The sequence below is a fragment of the Vanessa cardui genome, chromosome 21 (genome assembly GCF_905220365.1).
Source record: "Vanessa cardui chromosome 21, ilVanCard2.1, whole genome shotgun sequence".
In the NCBI taxonomy this organism is placed as follows: domain Eukaryota; kingdom Metazoa; phylum Arthropoda; class Insecta; order Lepidoptera; family Nymphalidae; genus Vanessa; species Vanessa cardui.
The window spans coordinates 7,311,860-7,334,634 of NC_061143.1; the positions used below are offsets into that span (position 1 = coordinate 7,311,860).

At 31.1% G+C, this 22,775-nt stretch overlaps 4 protein-coding genes across 5 annotated transcripts; 2 read left to right on the forward strand and 2 right to left on the reverse strand.

Annotated features, from left to right (window-relative positions):
* Positions 1-3,924: 3,924 nt before the first annotated feature.
* On the forward strand, positions 3,925-10,711 carry LOC124538867. The gene is made up of 4 exons (XM_047116104.1): positions 3,925-4,036; positions 4,239-4,314; positions 9,283-9,444; positions 9,731-10,711. The coding sequence occupies exons 2-4, from the start codon at positions 4,239-4,241 to the stop codon at positions 10,549-10,551; spliced, it is 1,059 nt and encodes a 352-aa protein (XP_046972060.1). The 5' UTR covers positions 3,925-4,036; the 3' UTR covers positions 10,552-10,711.
* On the reverse strand, positions 10,705-14,540 carry LOC124538866 (coiled-coil domain-containing protein 174). Of its 2 annotated transcripts, none has more exons than XM_047116103.1 (7): positions 14,483-14,540; positions 13,868-14,079; positions 13,121-13,303; positions 12,632-12,764; positions 12,262-12,412; positions 11,959-12,180; positions 10,705-11,510 (listed from the first exon to the last, which is right to left on the reverse strand). In XM_047116103.1, exons 1-7 carry the CDS (start codon positions 14,483-14,485, stop codon positions 10,759-10,761), a joined length of 1,656 nt encoding a protein of 551 aa, XP_046972059.1. In that variant the 5' UTR covers positions 14,486-14,540; the 3' UTR covers positions 10,705-10,758. The 2 variants fall into 2 exon arrangements, with proteins under 2 accessions (XP_046972059.1, XP_046972058.1); XM_047116102.1 differs by lacking the exon at positions 14,483-14,540 and adding an exon at positions 14,188-14,476.
* Positions 14,541-16,471: 1,931 nt separating this feature from the next.
* On the forward strand, positions 16,472-18,527 carry LOC124539013 (ubiquitin-conjugating enzyme E2-17 kDa). Its single transcript, XM_047116316.1, has 3 exons — positions 16,472-16,769; positions 17,075-17,360; positions 17,439-18,527. The coding sequence occupies exons 1-3, from the start codon at positions 16,726-16,728 to the stop codon at positions 17,562-17,564; spliced, it is 456 nt and encodes a 151-aa protein (XP_046972272.1). The 5' UTR covers positions 16,472-16,725; the 3' UTR covers positions 17,565-18,527.
* A 335-nt stretch (positions 18,528-18,862) lies between these two features.
* On the reverse strand, positions 18,863-22,554 carry LOC124539012 (RNA exonuclease 1 homolog). The gene has a single exon (XM_047116315.1). The coding sequence runs from the start codon at positions 22,117-22,119 to the stop codon at positions 18,970-18,972; it is 3,150 nt and encodes a 1,049-aa protein (XP_046972271.1). The 5' UTR covers positions 22,120-22,554; the 3' UTR covers positions 18,863-18,969.
* Between the last annotated feature and the right edge of the window lie 221 nt (positions 22,555-22,775).

Sequence of the window (22,775 nt, forward strand, 5' to 3'; positions counted from 1 at the left end):
TCATGATATAGGTTGTGGCGGACGAGCAAATGGGCCCACCTGATAGTAAGTAGTCATCATAAACCATTCCTTACATCGCTTTGGGCCACTAAGTTAACTAAGATGTTATTTCCCTTGTGCCTAGTTATACTGGCTCACTCAGTCTTCAAGCCGAAAACACAACAAGACTGTGTACTGCTATTTGGCAGTAGAACATCTGTCGGATGGTCGGTAACTAAACAGGCGGTCTATAACTATATTACTTCTGGCTAGATGTTTAAATTAGACTATAATAATAGATATATATGCTTTTAAGATTATTAAATTCTATTTACGATATTCTATTAATTTTAAACTTTGTCACATACAAAATATAAGAAACTAGGAGATAGATAATATAAATACGCAGAACGTTCAAAACACGGCTTGTTTAAGTTATAACCCAACTTCAACTCGTTTATTTCTGTCAATTTAGGACAGGCACAAAGAAAAATTACCTTTGTCCGTTGAAATGAAAGACTTGGCAAGCTTAAGGGCACAAAGGAAAAAATAACATCGGCGGGAGATGGGTTATTCTTGGCATGACGACAGATAAACGAGGGGCGATGGGGGCCGCGTGCAATAATGTAATCACTGCGGTGACTTCATGGTCGATAAATAAATGATTTGCATGTACGATCAACGCGATCAATTGGACAATACAATGTAGAGAGTAGAATATGCAGCAAGCGTAGTATTCGAGCTTATTATATATATATGGTGGAGTAGCGTGGTGGAATATGTTCCAAACCTTCTCCTCAAAGGGAAAGGAGGCCTTTAGCCCAGCAGTGGGAATTTACAGGCTGTTGTTGTTGTTGTTGTTGTTGAAGTATTCGAATAGCAAAATAACAGGCAAACAGACTTTTAAGTGAACTTTAAACAAGAAATAAATAAGACGATTTTATGTTACATATTACGACTTAAGAAAATAATGTGCTTGTGCACCTCGTACGTATAACTTGACAGTTTGTATCGAACAGGTATTCCATGTATTCAACTTCACTTTTATCAGGCCAAATGATTCATATATAAAGTATCAATCGAAGAGATGAAAACAGCGATCAAAGCAGTTCCATAATATACAAATATAGGGACCTAAAATAAAAACCTTGCTCTTGAGAACGATCTTAGCGAAAACATAAAGACTGTACAAGCGGATACTTGAGAATATAAATTCTTGATATTCATGCGTTTTTAAAATAATTTGAATTTTATGGAATGTAGCAAATCTGTACTATTTTTCAGTTATTAGCTTTAAGATTAAAATTGATATTAAGACAATTTAAAAAAGCATTGATCGAAGTAAAGTACATTGTGCGTGCTATTTATATAAACATGCTATTTGCAATTTTATTACTCCCTTCATTTGAATATCAATCTGAATAACGTTATCGTTGTCAATTTGATAACCAACCATATTGCATCCCGGCGGCAACCCCTCTGCCCAAATTGCAAATCTATACAAATAGAGACATTTATTCCGCTCCGCATAACAGCAGTGTCACCTGGAGGTGTACGAAATGAAGATGAAACACCGTCCCGCCTAACCTTTAAATAAATCTCGACGCTCACTCCCCTTCCGATATTTCAGAACCCCTTTTACAACTTTACGTGAGGTACTTATAGATACATTACGAATATTTATATATTTGACAATTACTGTCTTAAAAAATCGTTTCTGAATTTTGTATATTTTAAAATATCAACAATGAACATATTAAGTTAAAGCTTCATTTATAAGTAGTAATAATAAAGGCCACATTATCAATTGTGGTCGTTTGATTCATCGCACTACATAGAAAATCTAAACTCCACATCAAGCACTTTGTATCTTTCAATGAAGATAAGAGTATATATAAAAAAATATAACTTGTAAGCCATTAAATATGTGTAGCACATCGTAAACACAGGAACTACGGTGTACATTCTGTTTCGTATACTACAAGTTGTTCTTTTGCAAAAGAGCATTATGATATGAATGATGCGGCAGCAAGGCAGCGTCGCATTGCAGACTGCACGAAGCGCCGATGACCTACATCACAATACCACACTACAATATCTACAACCTAACGTAAAGAATTTACTAACGAGCTCTTCGTTTACTCCACTTTTAACTATTGTTGTTGCTGTCAAATCTTAGCTGCATTCGTTTGATTTATATTTAATTTATAAACAGCTGTGCTGTTACTACAATTGAAACATAATTTATACCACAGACATTCGCTCCCATGAGAGCTCAATTCATGATAGTTACATAAAACAAAGTTATGTATCCTTTGACACCTTTCATGTCTATAATTATAGGTAAAATTGGACAAATACAATTTATTTATTTATACTATATTGTAACTTGTAAGCAATTGTGATTGAGAATAGCGAGGTCTTATATTTGTTATTTGCAAGAAGATCAAAATGGCATGAAAGTATTTAGAAGTTTGAAACATGTTTAAACTATAAGCTTATAAATGAAACTATGAAGTCGCTTGTAATTGTGTGCCCTTACCTTTTAGTATTGAAACTGAAAAAAAATACTTACAAAACTATAAAGAATTGTGATGTGTGTGTTCAATTATAATGATAAAAAATAAGATTATTTCAAGCTTCTCGCTAGGGATTGCGCATAATATTAAAATTTAATACAATTTCTAAAGAAAATGCTAAATATTAAAAATTTATAAATTATGTTTTCGAATATCATATAAAAATCAATATTCACTTAAAAGCCGTCTATGCTACGTCCGTTTCAGAATTTAATCTAAAATAAACTGATTCACATCAAAATTTATATTGACGTAACTAACACTTACTGTATAATTATAATATGAATGAGAAAACTTTTTTTTTTTTAGTTTTTTTTTTTTTTTTTCAATTTTATTAACATAAGAATTAACAACATTAAATGCTTAAATATATATATACAAATATGAACTAAAACTAGTTACTGTATAAATCTTGACCGCGTGGAATGGTGGCAAGAATGCTAGCAGCATTTCCCCGTTGAATCGCAATTCCGATCCTCTGGACAAAAAACGAACCAGCCCTCCTGTCACCAGTGGAGGCAATGAGGCGAGGTGTTATACTTTTGATACTTTTTTATATGTTATACTAGAATGAGAACGTAGGATTGTAATTTAATAATATGTACATTTTTACAATGCTCTATCATATATCTAATAAAATAGATAAAGTAGTATATCTCAAATATTTAGATAGGATTTAGTAATTAAGAGTACCGATGATATAATCAAAAATTATTTATATTTTTTTAAAACATGATAATCGTCCACACGATAAGAACTTCTGAACGAGTAATCTAGGTATTTCTCGACTTTTCGTAGTCACATATATGATCTGAGAGAATCGGAAAGGCTTCGCATATGAAGTAGAACTATGGAACTCAATTTAGACTTTTAATCTGACTGTACTACAATGATCGTCCAGTTAAAATCATCCGTCGATCGTCCGTCTAAAATATAAAATATTGAATTTGACTGTTTTAAAACTTTTTGTTTGAATGCAGAACGAAAAAGTAAGGTATATTAAGGTATATTTATTTTTTTAAAACTACTTGTACTGATTTCTTTCAAATAGCAGGTTTTAGAATGATAGTTACTAACTACTGTATCATCATATTTAGATAAAATTTTATATTATAATATTTTTTAGGAAAATAACGACCCGAGTACCGTAAATTATACGTTAATGATATTCAAATAACGTGTTCACCTTGCTATTAGGCTTTAGAAAGAAGTTTGTGTCTACGAAAGAGCCCTTCGCAGGTTCGAAGTTCCCGCCTTATACGTATAGACAAGTTTGACATACAACAAATTAAGCGAATGTAACTTCCAACAGTCTCGCTAGTGTCGTATTTATAGCGTGTACGTCACACAGGACTGCTACGTCACCTCTACGAGCTACAGCGCCGTGCAGTCCGCGCGTAGCCACGCGTGCGGTTACGTCCTATTGTCTTATAGATAAAGTAATAAAATATACTTTACAGTTTACAACAATAATTAAGGTAAAAAAAAACTAGTTACTTTTATAACTGAATTTTTAATTGAAAACTATTGTTATATAAAAAAAACAACTCAACGATTTTCATTTGTATTAATTTAATCATTTTGTATAATTTTACTGTTAGGTATAAATAAAATTCATAATATGATAGTTGAAAATTATTTATTGTTAAAAATTCATTTCCTATTACGCTCTGGCATCAGATGGCGGGAACGAAGTTTTGTGGTTCTACTTCGAGATTACTTCTGCTGAGCGTTCCGGCTTTCATTATGCTAAGTGGTGAGTTTATATCCAATAAATAATATGATTATTTATAACAAAGTTATTACGCAAAAACATTATTATTACGGAATATACTTTGTTGGATTCAATTTGATTTCGTGAAATAGGGTTGCGCTTACGACTATGCCTATCATTTTTCTGACATCACTATTTACGAAAAAAAAAAATGTACCCATGTTATTACATTTGGTGGCTTCTGATTTCATGTTCAAATATTTAAAACCAATGTTATAACGAAATAGCATGACATCTATTTAATAACGGACACAGATACAATCAGTGAATTTATGATATCTCATAAACTAATCTATTCATGTTACAAATATAAAGTGACATCAATAAAACTAGGGCCAGACGTTATACATATTTATAGTTATGACAAAAATATATTATATTGACATATTTCAAAACTAAATTGAAATTCGTTTAACTTAAATACTTCTAAACATTTTAATGCTAATTATTGTAACACAATAGAAGCTTAAAATACGTTTGTCTCATTTTTAATTTCATGTTTTAAAATACATATTTCATTTGTATATTAATTTAATTTAGTATTGAATTCTAATTTTAAGGTAGTTTTAATTAGTGGAAGTATTTTTTTATGCAATCGGAACAGAATAAACCTATTTTTTTGCCCTAATAATATTAATCACAAACGAGATGTGCCTTTGGCGTATATTTTCCACAATAAAAATTTAAATTATTTTAATGTGCAATTTTGTTGCCAGACAATAACAATTTTTTTATGGAAATTGAAACATATACAAATAAATGTTGTGTATTTTTTTATTCTACTCCGATTAATTACTCCGCTTACTCTGAATGTTATGTATACAAATGTATTTATAAAGTTCTTATTTTCGGCGTTTTATTTTTCATGCCATAAAGCGTTTAAAAATATATTATTATTATTAATAAATATAAATGTGGACAGACACATCATCAGACAGATCAAATAAAGAATGGATAATTGTAGTCATAATGGTATATACAATTGTACAAATAACGTTTTCGCTTTGATAAAATTTCCTTGAATACTCTTCAAACATCATTATTTCTATAACGTTCGTCTTTGGTAGGTAGATAAAGAAAACAAACGGCATGTGTCTTTAATATTTTATTCAATTTCTTACCAAGCGGGCCTTCAAGGCATATGTTATTTCACACGTATACAATATGTAAGGGTTCTATTACGTTTAAAATTAAATTGATTTTGAAAAAAATATTTTTATTAAGATTATGATATCATAACATACGTTAATAGTGTATTAATAGTAGTATTATATGCAATACTTCATGGGTATTGTAAATTTGTGTTATTTTTCATTTACATTATTTAAAAAAAAAATCAAATATGAATGCCTCAAGGGATTTTTCTACATTACAAATGACATCATTATTATAGAAGAACTGAAAACTTCTTGCTAGAATTTGAAGTAGTATCCCATGGGTATAGTCCCACCACGCGTTTTTCGCGGATGGAATATTATAGCTTCCTTTCTTGAATTGAGAGGATAAATCCGTCACAAAACTTTTGAGATAGCAAGGAAATTAAATATAAAAAAAACATTATTCACTTTTGTAATATTTGTAAACAACACTTGAATAGCATTTGTTTAATTTGTGTGTTATTGACTTTTTAATTGTAACTTCCATTAATAGTGAAATTATAATATTTGTACTTCGGACCGCGCTTAATATGTAGTTCGGAAGGCGTACCCGCCGGGAAGTCGGCTTACCAAAGGAGCTTGTACAATTTATTTTCCTAGTGGTAAATTTCTCTCGACGCGACCCGAGCATAAAACATTCACGCGACAACTTGCGCCTACTTTCCGTGTCAAGTGCTTGCACAGTACCTCAAAGAATAGCAAATCTATTCTTCTTCTTTAAAATAGGTTCGTTTATCAAAGTAAATTATTTATAAAATGGGCGTTTGCATTTTTTCAATAATCTATACATTTTTATGAATAAAATATATGGCTGAATTAAAAAAAAAGACAACATTCAATTATAAACATTTATTTATATCACTTTTACAGTTGCATAAGTAATAATACGTTGAATTGAATTTAATCAGAGTATCAAAAATTGTATATCAAGTATTTGTAAATGAAAAAAAAAAAATTTATCCTACATTTCACTTATTTAATCGGATTTAAATTACTGACACAAAAATTCAGACGACAAAATGCATTCATATCTGAAATACGCATCTACAGTCCTGCACTTTTAGTACATATTTTATTCAACATAACGCCCATAAAGCAACAAAAATTTATAGTCCTACGTGTAGCGACCGCAATATGTGGAACTACACAAAGAAAATAAAATGAATTATACACGTTAAAAGACGGAATTCGAAAACATTGTTTTAACATCATCGTAAAATTAATTCTATAGACAGATTGTACCATAGGTAAGGTTGAATAATTATATAAAAAAAGTGAAACAGTTTGTGTAATCAAAGTGTAAATATATTGTTATGTTTATGTTGGATAAATATGATATTTATGTAATCGTTTAGTATAGAAATATTATCCTAATTTACTTAATTTTTCGCGACAGTATATTCAATACCTTTAATAATAAGTATATTGTCAAGAACTTTTCAATATTTGTTCGATGTAAGTACCACGCCATCTCTAAAAACGTACGGAAGCTATATGGGCTTATTCTAGTATCCATGAGGGACTCTAAAACCACGTTTATTATTCCTAGAAATGACAGCGAAAATATAGAGCAATATTTTACCAAGCGCAATATTTACACTCGCACCGTGGAGAGTAATCAACGCTGCCTCGCCACAAACCTGAATAAATGATCGCACTAACCAATCTTCATCGGAAATGGTATAAACTAATGACGTTAAGGATGCTACATATTAAATGTAATGCACTTAGATGTACTGAGTTACAAAATCTCTAATACTAAGTCTTTTTTTCCGGTATTCGACAACAAAATGACGAATCCTATTATCACTTATTATAATGTCCTCCAGAACAACTCAAGAATCTTTCGACCGCGAAAATTTCTTGATGTTTTACTATCTGCACAAAAAATATTACAACGTATGAAATAAGCTCGAACAGATGGAATTTGTATAGGTACACAAGGTTCAAGAAAATCGACTTCACGAAGTTGCCAAGGAACGAGTGTAGTAAAATACCAACTTTCTAACTTCTACTCAATTTCTTGTCAAAAATGACAGATTTTGAAACAGTTTCTCGAAGTCTGCATCCGTGTAAGTTAACCAATAGAAAAATGGGATGTTTTATACATTGTAATTACCAGTTATATGATATTCAATTATTCAAGTGGGTGTATTGTATTCAGTTAAAAGATCCAATAACAGTAATTTATACTCTCATATACTAAACAATGGTGTTTTATAATCAAGTATATTGTTTAGTATAATTTGCTAAATTTGTTGAGCAATAATTAATTCAGCTCTAGGCTATGTACCATTTACAGTTTAATAAAATATGTATTTGAAAACAATGCAATATATTATGTATTTATCGTAGTAGCAAGAGCGGCGCTAACAAGACTGTGCATATTTATGTCCAATTTAAATATTATTTAGGAATTCAAAAATTAATATGATGACTATAACTAATTTATCAAACTGCAACTGAAATAACAAGAAGATGCGTCTATACAAGAGGAATAATTAAATAAGCTACAAGATATATTCAAACTGTCCAGTAAGTAATGAGTAGGGTCGATCATAATATTAATGAGATTACCAATTATTAAATATTAATTACACCAATAAATGTATTAGATACCTATAATATTACACATACTATACATACCTTTCAAAGGCATGTGAAACAAGAAAGCGGATTTTGGTAGATAGCGATATTGAGTAGGGGCTTGGAAAAGCTTAACTGGAAATCGTCTTACTCTATTTATCAGATTGAACCGCCATCTCGAAAAAAAGGTTAAAAAAAATTATGTGTTCACTCAGCTCTTATGAAACAAAAGACGATTATAAATGATCGAATTAACCAATCTTCATTAGAAATGGTATAAACTAATGACGTTAAAGGAAGCTACGTATTACATACAATGCACTCAGATGTAGTTACAAAGTCTCAAAATACAAAGTCTTTTTTTTATTTTTACGACATGAAAATGACGATCCTTATTATCACTTATGATGGAAGAAATTATGCTCCAAAACAACTCAAGGGTTTTTTGATGACAATTAATCTTAAACACGTATTATCTGCGCATATCTTACTTACTTCTTTTTATTTTGCTTTAAGTTCTATAAATTAAGTCGTACACATTATTTACCTACTTTATGGTCATTGAGATATTTAACGAGAAAGTAAAAAAATAAGATATTGAAATTTTCTTCTATCTTGATAAAACTTTTGGAGTTTGTTGATTATTACAGCTCATAAGTGTTCTTAATGTGTTTGTATGTTCTATCTGATTCTTATTACCCGAAATGATGGCGCTCGAAGAGAATTCAAGCGCAATGCCATTGTTTTACGCGCCAAACATCGAGACATGACATATTCTTGTGGCCGTGGTTTTCTTTCTATTTACTCAAAGCTATTAAAATAAATAGCAATTAATGTTGACATTACAAAATTAACTAAATCTATATCAAACAACGATGCTGAAAATACGTACTCCACAGTTTAAATTCAATCTTCCCTCGTGCAAGAATTTCTTCATCACTGTGTACCGTGATGGAAGAAGGCTATAGGCTCATGTAATACCATTTTACTGGTCTAAATTCTTAGCTATTATCCAGGATTTAAACAAATAACTTCATTATCAGCACATGTAACATATTATATGTATTTGTATTATTATAGCCACTAGAAATACGAAGCAGTCTATAAATTAGGCCTGATATATGAGTCAATTTTCTACAGAGTTATTTATGCGTATGTACAGCAATAATGATGATTATTCTTTTGAAATTTATTCCTTTTTACCTAGGAGCTGTAGTAACGGAGAAGACTCTTAGCTGCTATTGGTGTGGACCACTGGCTGAACAAGTGCATCGAAGCCAGCGCGCTCCACCATGCGAGGCAATTGATGATCAAGTCACTGTCTGCGATCCCGACTTTCCATATTGCGCAGTGATCGCTACTTCGCCACGTCAGTAACAAAAATTTATCTTTTTTCAAGGATTATTTAAAATACGTGGAAACACTTTAACGAGTGATCTCATTTAAAATTACTAATAATATCTAAATCAATTGCCGGTATCTAGAAATCTTAAAGTAATTGGTATATTATACAATTTTGGTCTGTTATGGTGTTAAATAAAAAAAAATGTAGAGCCTTACGATTAACATTGATTAACATCTTGGAAAATTGAACACTCCTTAATTAAATTTGACAATAATACAATTTTCATAAAACAACAAATGTTTCATTCCAGCATATGTCGAATCAAGACTCTGCGTCAAACTCTACCAAGACGAATGCTATCCACTTTTCTGCAATTCAACTAAGACATGGAAAATGACGTGCCCATGTCGAGGCGAATTATGTAACGGCCATAACACCGAAAGAGAAGACGAAGCTTTTGCCATTCTCGCAAAACTAGTCACTAAGACTAGAACTACCCGGATTAAGAAACGAACGCAACAAAGCACTGCGAAATTAATTCCCTCAGGAGATGAAAAAACTTTAATCGTCACAAACATATCTGTTGTAGAAAATAATGAGTTAAATAATAATTCAGACCACAATATAACAGGTAACGTACAAGTGACTGAAATAATGTTAGGAGATGAACCTGTTCTTCAAGATACGAAAAAAGAAGATGTACCTTCATCGGAAATGTCATCTACATCAGACGGAATTAAAGAAATTGACCGAACAACATCAACTCTTGATAATTCGGACAATAATATAAACACATCGCCAGCATCGAAAGATGTTACGATTGCAACCGAAATAACGAAAAGTGAAAAGCTTGTTGATAATATTGTAAAACCGAGTGAAGAATTACCTGCGGCTGAGGCGTTACAGCAAAATACAACCCCTAAAGGTTCTAGTGAAAAAACAACATTACCGACTACTTTGAGCTACGAAACAACTTATCAAACTACAACTGACGGTGATTCAGAGACCACAACGATGAATAATGATAAGAAAAAAAATGGAGGAAACAAAGCATATATTAACATCTATCTTATTTTCGTAACACTTATTCCTTTACATATTTACAAATACTCGTCGTCATATTTGCACTAGATAATTTTACGCTTTAATACAAAATGTTGATCTCTGAATTTAGTTTTAAATTGTATTTAATGCAAGAAATGTAAGTAGATTTGTGATATTCACGTGATATTATTTTTTTGTTAAATTGTCACAGCATATTTTAACACAAATAAAAATGCAACGTTATTTCTTTCGTATATTTATTTAACCTAATTCATAAACTTTTATTTTCCATCATCATTCAAAAGTAAAGTCATAACATTTTGGTAATTGCCTAGTACTCTCTTTGGGTTCTAAGCTCTTAGATCCTTGTGCCATTGCTTCTCTTAAATCAGATGTAAAAGGTTTTTCTCTTCTGGCTTGTTTTGAAGTAGGGCCATAGTATTCGTATGTGGGAGGTGGTTCGACTTCAATACAATCTGTGTCGCATTTTCTCTTTTCAGGCATATTTCTTTCCATACTAGAATCTTCTTCATCACTTAATTCATTGTTTATAGGAATAGGATCTTGGGCCCTCACGAAATTTTTATATTTGACAACTATTTCGTCTTTTTTCGTCGAAAAATATAGACCCTTTTGTGTTGCACTTATATCACCGATAATTGGAGGTGAAGGTACATTTACTGGTCTTACGTCAGCCCAAGATTTATTCTTGCTAGTCTCTGAGTCCATTTTATTGCCTCGTGTATCAAAGCTGTACTTTGATTTAACAGAGTTTGATGTTTTTGGAGGGGCAAACTCATCATTTCGCTTTGATCTTTGTTGTTCAACATATTCTTCCTGTGTCATTTCTCTAAACTTTTTCACACCAGTGTTAGTACCTTCTTTTCCAACATCCCATTCGCGTATGTAAGCTTCACGAAACTTTTGCCTTTCTTTTTCTTTTTCTTCTTTTTTCTTTTCTTCTTCTTCTTTCGCTTTCTTATCAGCTTCAGTTTTTTGTTTTGTAAGAAACTCCAATAAACATGTCGTAAAATCTTTTTTCTTTTCTGTAACACACATCCAAATTATTTAAGTTGAACTTGTTATAACTTAACTTTTAAGAGGTGCAAAAGTCCAACGTCTAAATAACGACGGGATAACAATGTAGGTAAGAATTATTGTTTATATATTATGTACCACGCCAAACGTATGACATCAATCTTTTACAGAATAATCAATAAAGAAACAATTCGAAAGGAAACTACAATAATGGACAAATATAAAAATAGTTGCTATTATACAAGTTCTTGCCCAAGCAGAGAAAATCTCAAAGTGGACCTTACTCTTTATCTTATTTCACAAAAACATGATTTGCCACCGCAGGATCAAAGACCCTTTAATTCAAAATATGTTTTAACGTCTAGGGAAGTATAAGGAATTTGAAAAGGGGAATGTTATTAAAAAAAAAATGACTAGACATCATTTTGCTCTGCCGTTTTTACAAATAACACCAACCTTCAGGATCTTCGGGCGGTAAGCCAGCTCTAGCTCTCTGTCGAGCGCGCGCAGCTGCAACCCTCGCCGCTATTAGTTCGTCCCGTTTCTTCCGTATCTCCTCTGCCTGTTCTTGAGCCCGCAAAGTATCCTGCCTTCGCTTTACAAGCTCTTCCATTTGCTTGCGGCGCTCTGTTTCGTCAGTACTAAAGGCATAGTAACCGACACCATGAATTCTTGCCTCTGTAAAAAAATATTTACTCAATTATAGTTGAAGTGAACTGATACAACATTAGAATCAAAAAGCAAAAAAAAAATACATACCATCAAAAAGTATATCTTGGTAATGGATATCCTTATCCTTGGCTAACAGCTCTCTCTCTTGTTGTTCCCACTTATCCCGCAATGATTGTAGGTAGTCATTTGTCTTTTGCACTAAAAATGGTTTCTCCGGCTGTTGGGGAGGTTCTGGTACCTAAATAAAATACATATTTTTTGTATTACAAGAAATCTTTAACTGGTATACAAAAAAATATTCTTAACAAGTCTTATTCTTAAAAAGTCTCTAAAAGTAAACTTAAATTTATTTTAATAAGCCATCTAGAATAAATACAAGTATTGTTTTATACAAAAAAAAATTACTTGCATTATTTATTCATCATCAAATCAAATCAAATCAAAAAGTTATAATTACCTGTTTATCCAAATCCTCATCCTTAGTTGCATTTGTCATTGCCTTCATGAGTTCCTCATCTCTCTTTCTATAATGCTCCAAATCAGATTTAAGACATTTTCGTGTTCTGCCGAGGAAGTCAGTAAATTCAGTCCTGTGAATTATTAGAATATAAAATTAAATAACTTTTATCACAACAATTAAATCTTGCACTGTTTTTATGACATTCAAGTAGTAATACTGTTAATTTATTCTTTTGGATAAAAATATATGATTCATCATGATTTATCTATTATGTTTACGTTAAAAATAATATATATAATTCTTAACTTTTATGTTCTACTGACTAATTTCAGACACGGTGACTATATCATAATATAGTGGAACAAGTGCACTTTATAGTTTATTACTCTCATAATTCATAAATGTACAATAAGTATGAAATGAACAATTTTTAAATAAACTTCAAAAATTCAAGTGTAAAATATTAAATAAATATCAAATACATACCATTGACTATCATCATCCTCAAAGGGTAATATTTCTTCTGATTCTTCTGATTTGGGTTCAGGTTTTGATAGAACTTCTTGTTTCTTCCCCTTGAAGTCTACCAAGAAATTACTAGCTAGTTGTGAGTTACCTACACCTTCAGATAAATGCTTATATAATTCAGCTTTCTTTTCCAATGCAGATCTTTAAAAAAAGGTTAAATTATATTTTAAAAATCCATAGTGACAAACTATATTATATATATACATTAGCATCAAATCAAATAGGAAATCTTTCAGTAATTCATAAACTTCATGGGATATACATTATAGCTATCAAAATAATAAAAAAAAATTAGCTTATTTATCAAATACCAATATAATAATATATATATAATATGTTTTTATTTCACTAATTTCCATGCTATTTCAAGGGATAGCATGGAAAAATTGGAGTATTGACTTATTCTGTGTCACATTTGAAAAGTATTTTTTTAGTATTGCAAAAACATGAATGTATATAACATAAAAGATAATTCAGATATCCATATTTTGTAGAAGATTACATTAAAGATAAAGGAGAGAAAAATCCAAATACGAAGAGTAAAAAGTCTTATGACTATAGATTATCAGACTGCAGCACTGGCATACTTACTGAGACCTAAGGCATCTTACTAATTTGAGCTACCCAAATTGTTAAATATTTCATCACCAATGTATCTAAGTATCTATATGAACAACATTATAATTCTTTAAATTTGTTACTTACTTTGACCTTCGACAAGCCTCAAACTCTTCAGCATCTACAGCTCTTAAATTATCTTTTAAACTTTTTTTTGTGGGGTTATTCCCTTCGTCTTTATTCTTTTTGTTTTCAGATTGTGAAGGTTTAAAGTTATGCTCTAAATTATGCTGCGGTAGATGTTTCTTTTCTTGTATTTCTTCTTGTTTTTTAAGTAATTCTGCCTTTAAGCTTAATAACTATAACAAAAAAACCTCAAGATATTAAATAACTCTTAATTACTTACGATACGTATTTGGTAAAGGTACATAGGTAGGTATAGGCTTATTATCAAGATTTTTACTTACTGTCGATTTATTAAACAATATTTTCTTTTCTTTTTGTTCGTTCATTTTGGAGATTACGTATATAAATTTAATGGAAAGAAATATACGTCTTTAAAAATGTAGTGTAATTATTTATATTTATCTTAGATAATAACATTACACATATAAGAGAAGTAGTTTTAATAATAATACCATAAAATTACTAAAATTGTTCATCAACTTAATAATAAAAAAAAACTACATTAGCTATATACTATATAGTAGTTGGGATTTGGGTTTTAGAATTTTAGATACATTATTATATTTGTACACTGACCATAGATATAAAACAACAATATGATCAAAATATGGTTATGTACACCGTCAATTGTCAGTTGTCAGCTGTCTGCCATTTAAATACCATAATGATTTACCTCATTATTACAAAATAAAAAAATAAACTTTATTCAACAAAGACTCGTTACTCTTACTTATTAATCCTCAAAATTTAATTTTGAAAATGATGAAAATAATTTATTATGGCGTAATTAAGTTACTGATGCAAGCGAAACCAATGACTAATGAGAGAAAGCAATGTTTATATCAAAATGTATCAAATGATTTATTTTTATTTTACGACATGACAAATCATTCAGGTTAATTCAATAAAGAATTGAACCAAGATAGTAATCTTCAGGGACTGTAGATTAACCATAGCACTGAAAGTTCTGAAGATCGGAAGTAGCTGCGAGCTGCTAAATCTAGTCCATTTCAAGCCCCAAAATGCATAAGTTAAACGCTAAAAAATACCATTTGTCGTATCTCTACAATTTGAGAACATTCCGATATCAGCTAGTATCGTTGGCGTTGATATTTTGAAGCTCGTTTAATTTCGCGGTCAATTGGAAGGCAAAGCCAAATTGGCAAAAAAAGTTGGAGTGCTGACCAAGGCAAGACAGTATTTCATGTCGGCCAATCGCCCTAAGATTTTACAAGGCGCAAATTCGAAACCGAGTACTGCTCTTACCTCTGAAAGGGTGCTCCCCAGTATCCAACGCAAAGTGGCTTGAATTATTGACGGTCGCCTACAATATCGACGAAGTTCTTTCTGATCTGCTTGATTCTTTGGCTTTGTGTAGAGAAATGCTGAATTTCACCTACGGACATCTCGTCAAAATACCAACTTTCACCCGTATAAAGGTGAAACACATCTAGGTGAGATGTCCACAAATCCACAACAGCGTGATTTTTAGACATTTTTTGCCTAGCACAACGATTCTGTCGAGCCACCTTTCGCCGGTGGTTTTCCAAACCGATATGACTCGGGAACCTTCAAGATAAGAGTGTGCACTTTCCGGCCGGACCAACGCACCTGCAAGCCCCCTAGTTTTGCAGATGTTCATGGTCGGTTGGTGATAGTCACTATTTATCAGGTGTACCTCCTATTCTTTTGCCATCTATCAAATAAAGAATAGCTTCTTCAATGCCATGGTGAGATAGATTTGCATTTTGCGGATCGACGCAAACCTTTTACCCGAATAAATTTTTTTCAGACAATCTTTTATTCATTTTAACATGTGTTTTGTACTTTTTTTTCGCTGAAATGCATTGTACAACTACTTAACAATTAAGTAATAACTAACATAAATAACAAATAACTTTTATTGCAAAAACATTTTTTTTTTTGTGAAATAAATTTCTTGTGTGTGATCCTTAATTTGTTGCTCTATTTACCATACTATACCATACCATCAACCATTTCCTGAACAACGTCCCACCCGATTCGACATGCACATTCAACCGAGCTCTATACGTCTATCTTACTAATTTTTTTGACGCATAATACTCTAAAAATGATTATGACTTAATTGTAAAGCACGAAGAAAGCTACGAAAAAGGTTGTTGTAAAAGTTTTCGAATCTCATCGGATAGCCGAGTTATGCTGAAACACAAATTTATCCCTCTTTTCAAGATAGCGGCCTTATAATTCTTCATGTGAAACATTTATAAAGAAAAATTTATTATTCATAAAAAAAATAATAACTAATGAAACTGATACTCTAAATATTATTGCATAAAACATTCATTATAATTCATAACCAAAGCTATCGATGGTATCGATAGTTTTGTGCCATCAACAGTTAGTGATTTTAATACATGATTGTATTGTATTTCTCAAGACATGAAATTATTAGACCAAGTACATAAATATATAGCTATATTTAAATATGTTCACTTCAACTTGCGCCAGTAAAATACAGCTGTAATGTTTGCTTAATCCATAGATTCTGTGGCATAGACTAATGACAAAAGCATTATAGCCAACCTTAAGAAAACTCATGACACACTTTACAATTGACATCTTCGCATCGCAATGATCTCAGTGGTTTTTTTAATGATTTCATGGTCATCCTGACAAACCTTTCATTGGTGGTGACGACGTCTTATTTTGCAAACAAAGAAATATACGCTGATTAAGTTAATTCGATAATATATTAAGTAAACACGAGTACATGAGAGCCACCCTTCTCCATAGTTTCCTTTTCTCCTTCGTATAGTGAATTGAGTGTGTGAAACAAAATGTCAACTCCTGCCAGAAGACGTCTGATGAGAGATTTTAAGCGGTTGGTATATTTGGCCTTAATTAGAAATTAAAGTGAACAAAAATAATGTCGTTGCATGTAAAATATAAAATTAACAATGCTGATTCATCAACTTACATCACTGTCACCTTCATTGATTTCTATTCTGTTCCACATAACAATTCAAGAACAAATCGATTTTTTACTACCTTTCAAATAGTAACCACAATATAAACGGTAGTAAAGCATTACTAAGTGTCGCTAACTCAAATTTAGAATTTCGACGCGAATATTTTAAACTGTATATTGTACAAAAATGTTTTGAACCACAACTTTTCTAATTATAGCTTACAAGAAGACCCACCTACTGGTGTCTCTGGAGCTCCTACGGATAATAATATCATGATCTGGAATGCTGTGATATTTGGACCTCATGATACTCCATTTGAAGATGGAACATTCAAACTAACCATTGAATTTACAGAAGAATACCCCAATAAACCACCAACGGTTCGATTTGTATCCAAAATGTTTCACCCAAATGTATATGCTGATGGTGGTATTTGTTTAGACATATTACAAAACAGATGGAGTCCTACATATGATGTTTCAGCAATTTTAACTTCTATACAGGTAAAAAATGTGAAGTTAATAAGTTACCTAGATATATTTTATGGAAGTTGTTATAATTAATCAAATTCTTCCTTTCAGTCTTTATTAAGTGATCCCAATCCAAATTCACCAGCAAATTCGATGGCTGCACAACTTTACAAGGAGAATCGGCGAGAATATGAAAAAAGAGTCAAAGCATGTGTAGAACAGTCCTTTATTGATTAGCATGGGTCACACATTTCAAACACCATGTTTGAGAAATCTCTGCTGGTATTGGCTGACACCTCCATTCATTGGGACTTGTGTGTAAATTTTGAATTGTAACTTCATTATCAAAACCTGTTTTACTGCAACCACCTATTCAAGCAGTCAAAATACACAATTAATTTTACATAGTTAAAAACTTATTGTAAACATTTGTCACAGGTAGAATACATGATAAAAAATATTCATCAATATTAATATATATATTGACAATATAGGAATGTGTGCATTGCATACCATTAACAATAGGATAGTAGTGAGTTTAAAACATTATAAAATATAATGTATTTTTGTTTTTTTTTTATTCTTATATTCAAATAAACTGTTTTGTATTTTTAAGTGTTTGGCTATATCTTAACAGCATAATGTTGCCAAATTTTCAGCGTTCTTTTTTAACAAATTGTCAAAATAAATTCTCTTTGATATTAAATCACTTTTTCCAATTCCTTTACTACAGTTAAATTCATCAATTTATATATAAACATTGCTTTTTATATTAATATTGCCACACATCTTTAGAAAAAAATACATTATACATTTTTTTCATATTAACAAGTCAAAAATAATTTTTATGTTGTATAGAATATTCTGTAACTGAAAATAATAAATTTTTTTAAAATATTGAAATTTGTTTTGAGTTTAAGCAATGTTGACTAAGAGAAAAAACATATTACTTTGTTTATTTTTTTTTAATTTACTATACTTGTTTAATTAGTTACTATAACTTACTGCTTTAATTTACAAAAAAATAAATAGAATAGTTATCTAAATACACACAAAGTCGAATGGTCCCAATGAAGGATATCTAGGAAGATGTTGAAACAATTTTCTTGCCTTTTGGTGGACTGAAAATTAATAGTTTCAACTGATTAAGTAGGTGTGTGTACAATGTTTGTCTTCTAGTAAATATTATTTTTGGTTTCATTGGTGTTTTAATTACATTTTTATAACAAATGAAAGTTAACACAATCATGTATATTTCTGATCTTAAATATGCTTATGCTTAAGATATATTGAAACTAATTTAGCAAAGCCACACATTAATTAATTGTTTATTAAATAGGATTTGCAATAAAAGCATTTTTATTAAAAAATATTTTATAGAAAAAGCTCTTACACCTTTATAAGAATTGTGAACAATTTTATTGCTATCAAATAAATAAACCTTAATACAATATACAAACTGACCCTTAATGAAATTGAATTACATTACAAAAAAGACTGATCTACACCTATTTATATTATAATACCCATTACACATGATGTTTACATACTGTTTCTGGATATATTATTTTCAACATTTTTAATATCACAACTTGTGTATGATTATGTTATAATCACCTAATAGTTACCATTCCAAAAATTATCATCTAGTCTTAAGATCTTCTTTTACTTTATAAAGAATAAGCTCCATGCACACACATGCATCTTCAGCGCTGTCATGTCCGTCTACTGAATTTTGAATAATTTTTTTTAAGTATTCTGATGATAGGTTTCTTAATGCTCTCTTGTATGGTGGACCCATTTTGTGTGGAAATAAGACACTAGTATCAATAACTGTATCATGGATAAGTTTAAGTGCTTTAAAATCAGACTCTAAACTATGACCTATCAAAATAGTTTGGCTAGTAAACATAGCAAGTAGTGTTGCTTGTACTTCCAGAAGCGTAGTCTTTACTTCTGCCATTTGTTCTTCAGTGATTCCTGAATATCTTGTATTGTAGTCAATAATTGGATGAAGAGGCTTGATAAGAGTCTCATATACTACTTTACATGCTGCATCAATTACTGTTACCCTGGTCAAATCTAACCCTTGTGTTGTATAGCACATTTCACAGTCCAATGAGTATACACCATAATCCTCCATTATATTTTCAGGTGGTAAGGTTTTCACATAACCTTTTAGATTTTCGAAATCAACATATTCATAAACATGACTTGAAGCTATGCAACAACCATCAGAAGTCCCATCCTGACTGCAGCACTGATAGCGAGCCTCGCCCCTCACTCTATATTTATTGTTAGGGTGGTAAATACACTCTTCCTTAATTGCTGCGAAGCCTTTTTTGTCTACTGTATAATTCTTTTTACATCTGCAACAAGTTCTTATAAAGCCTTTCGGGGGATTTTGTTTATTCTGACCATATATGATAGCTCTCCCCTTTACACCACTACTATGTGGCCTGGGATATCCATTTTGTATTAGTTGTTCTTCTGTTAAAATCCATTTTTTTATATAATTATACAGCTTAGCACCAGTTAACTGTTTTGTGTCTATAGCATTATTTCTATTTTTGCTCTCTATACTCCATGAACCAGCTGTGCATGATTTACTTACTGTTCCTTGTTGTCCTCCTTTTTGTAATGTTGATAAGTCTCCTCCAGATTTCTTTACTCCATTACATTCTTGTAGTTCTTTTTTTAATCTACTTATTGTCAGAACCGCAGAATTTTTATAAATTTGTACAGTAGAACATTTTTTACTTGTTGCTAATTCCTCATGCTGGGCTCTGGCATAAGCATCTGTTGCTGAGATGTATATTTTTAAGCTGTGATCGATCATAAGATTTAAATATGTTGACCTTATATTAACTGGAATTTTTGAACCAAGTGGTTCAAGAACCCCAGGTCTATCTATAAACTTTTCATTTGGTATGTGTGCCACTCTTTGGGTACCCTTCTTAACAGTTTGTATAGATGTACTAGGAGAGGGGTCTGTTTGCTTGACAGAGCTTACACTAGAAGGAATAACTTTTTTTGCAGATAACAATGTGGATGCATAGGGAACATGAGCAATGCGAATTTTAGAACTACTCTTAGTAATATCAGGCTTTGGAACTAAATTTGTAGTCATCACATTTTCATTAGTACTTTTTGCAGCATGAAATTCTCGTACTTTGGCTAATCTTTCTGCCATAGCTTGAGCAGCATTACCTTTAAAATCAGGTTTCACTGGAGCTTTGGGTAATATTTTAATATTCTTTTCAATAGTTCTTGATATTCGTTTTTTACTTTGTGTTATGATTTCTTCATTTTCAGTTTCATTTTCTAACTTATCAGGTTCTATTTTGTTTATTTTTTTAGTTGGTACATACTCTTCAAATATTCTTTTACATTCTTGTGCAATAGTTTCTTCATCAGATTCCGACAACTCGTTTAATTCATCTTCAATGAGTTCATCATAATTATGATCCTCTTCATTGTCAGATTTTATTTTTGTAGCTGATTTATCATGTTTCTTTTTATGTTTTTCCCTTTTTTCTTTAGATTCTTTGTGGCGATGTGATTTATGATGATTGTTATCAATGTGCTGTACATCTTTAGCTTTACTTTCATGTTTTGAATGTTTTGATGAACTACTTCTTGAATGTTTAGAACTACTATCTGAACTTTTGTCTCTTGAATGTGACTTTTTGTCTGATTTATCTTTTCTCTCAGACCTGTTCTTATCTTTACTTGAACTTTTATGACTACTTTTTTTATCAGAACTTGTCTTTTTATCTGGGGAATCCTTTTTCTCACTCGTTTTTTCTATTAATTTGTTTGATCTATCTTTATCAGATTTCTTCGAGTCACTTTTATGTTTATCTGATTTAGAGCTTTTTGTTTTATGCCTGTTTTCTTTACATTCCTTAGAATCTTTTTGTGGTATGTTTTTAATATCTTTATCTGTTTTTTCTTCATCAAGAATTTGGTCTAAAATATCAAACTCTGGTCCTAAGTCATCTAATCCATTAAGATCATTTGAAAGTTTTCTTTTCTTTGTGTCTGGTTCATCTTCATCACTTGAAAAACAAGGGACTAATGATTTTGGTGTTGGTTGGTAGGTGACAGATGGTAATTGACTTTTAACCTTTGTCGGTTTATACTCTAATATTTTCTTTTTATTAACATTTTTATCAGAAGGGATATAATTTACTTTGGAATTCTGTGTCTCATTAAGTGTATATTCTGGTATTTCAGCTTCTGATCCGGGCAAGTACTTTTCTTTTGATTCACTCGATCCTTTTGGAGTATAAGGATCCAACGGTACAGTTTCAGAACCTGGGGTATACTTTACAGGTGGTAAATAAGTGAATAGCTTTGAACCATTAGTATCTACAGGTCTCTTAATCGGCAAACTAGCTGGCTTTCTCGGTGTATATGGCACAGGAATATGTCTCTTTTTTTGTTCATTAGTATCATCGTTATCAGAATCGGTATTGTTTATTTTATTTAGTTCGGCTATCGGTGTAGGGTTGTAAGTAGCTTTGGACGACTGAGGTTTTAAGTTATTTGCCTCAGTGTCAGGAGTAGCTTGCGTCGATGAAGATGTGCCACTCTCGGTTTGCTGTAAAACTTTTTGGACTGCAGCTGACACCAGTTTTTGAAGAATAGCTCCGCTTTCCATTCCATCGTTACAAACGTTTTGTGGTTCTTTCTTAACATGACGAAAATGGCAATAGGGACGCTCACACAATCCGCTGTCATAAAAAGGACAATTAATCCCTTTAAAATAACCCGTTGAGGGTAACATTGTAAATATGCTTTCCTATTTCATTCAACAAATTTGAACCACTGCTTTAACTCTTATAACCACAACTGAAAACATACCTACATAACATAATATCAGTTTGATTATAACCAGGCACAGAGTACGTACTAGTACTACATTATGTATTAAATGTCGGAACTTGCATATCCATTATCCATAGACTAGACCATCATCTATATCATGAAAATATATTTTACAACACTATTTAATAATGTCTGTTGCATTATTTTAATTCAATGTTCTGTTCGTGTATTTGAGATTTTATTCATGACATTTTATACATTACTTTAAAATAAAGGCCGGCTTTTAAAAAAATCGAGATATTATACTATATAGCAAAATATAGACAGTCGTTCGGAACTAAGAAATATGAAACTTATGTCGTTTGTTATAGCTTTGGTTTTCCCTTAATATGTATTATCTGGTTATAATCCGTATAACTTAAAAAGTATTACAAAAGTCAGTCTTTAGAACTGGTTGGATACATGTATCTCTCTTTTTTCTGCCTTAATTTAAGAAAAGGAGCAGGAAACCAAGTTTTACTTAGTTACTTTGCGTTTTGGTAACTTATACTGTTAGTAATATTTAAATAAAAAATTATGTCATGGTTATATTTATTTCAAAATTTACGTTTCACA

Coding starts and splice junctions, on each gene's coding strand:
- LOC124538867 (XM_047116104.1), top strand. CDS start 4,239: ATGGCGGGAACGAAGTTTTGTGGTTCTACTTCGAGATTACTTCTGCTG. Junction 4,315..9,282: donor GGCTTTCATTATGCTAAGTG/GTGAGTTTATAT, acceptor CTTTTTACCTAG/GAGCTGTAGTAACGGAGAAG. Junction 9,445..9,730: donor AGTGATCGCTACTTCGCCAC/GTCAGTAACAAA, acceptor GTTTCATTCCAG/CATATGTCGAATCAAGACTC.
- LOC124538866 (XM_047116102.1), bottom strand. CDS start 14,232: ATGAACGAACAAAAAGAAAAGAAAATATTGTTTAATAAATCGACA. Junction 14,080..14,187: donor TATTGTTTAATAAATCGACA/GTAAGTAAAAAT, acceptor TTTTTGTTATAG/TTATTAAGCTTAAAGGCAGA. Junction 12,765..13,120: donor GAGGATGATGATAGTCAATG/GTATGTATTTGA, acceptor AATAATTCACAG/GACTGAATTTACTGACTTCC.
- LOC124539012 (XM_047116315.1), bottom strand. CDS start 22,119: ATGTTACCCTCAACGGGTTATTTTAAAGGGATTAATTGTCCTTTTTAT.
- LOC124539013 (XM_047116316.1), top strand. CDS start 16,726: ATGTCAACTCCTGCCAGAAGACGTCTGATGAGAGATTTTAAGCG. Junction 16,770..17,074: donor CTGATGAGAGATTTTAAGCG/GTTGGTATATTT, acceptor TTCTAATTATAG/CTTACAAGAAGACCCACCTA. Junction 17,361..17,438: donor CAATTTTAACTTCTATACAG/GTAAAAAATGTG, acceptor TCTTCCTTTCAG/TCTTTATTAAGTGATCCCAA.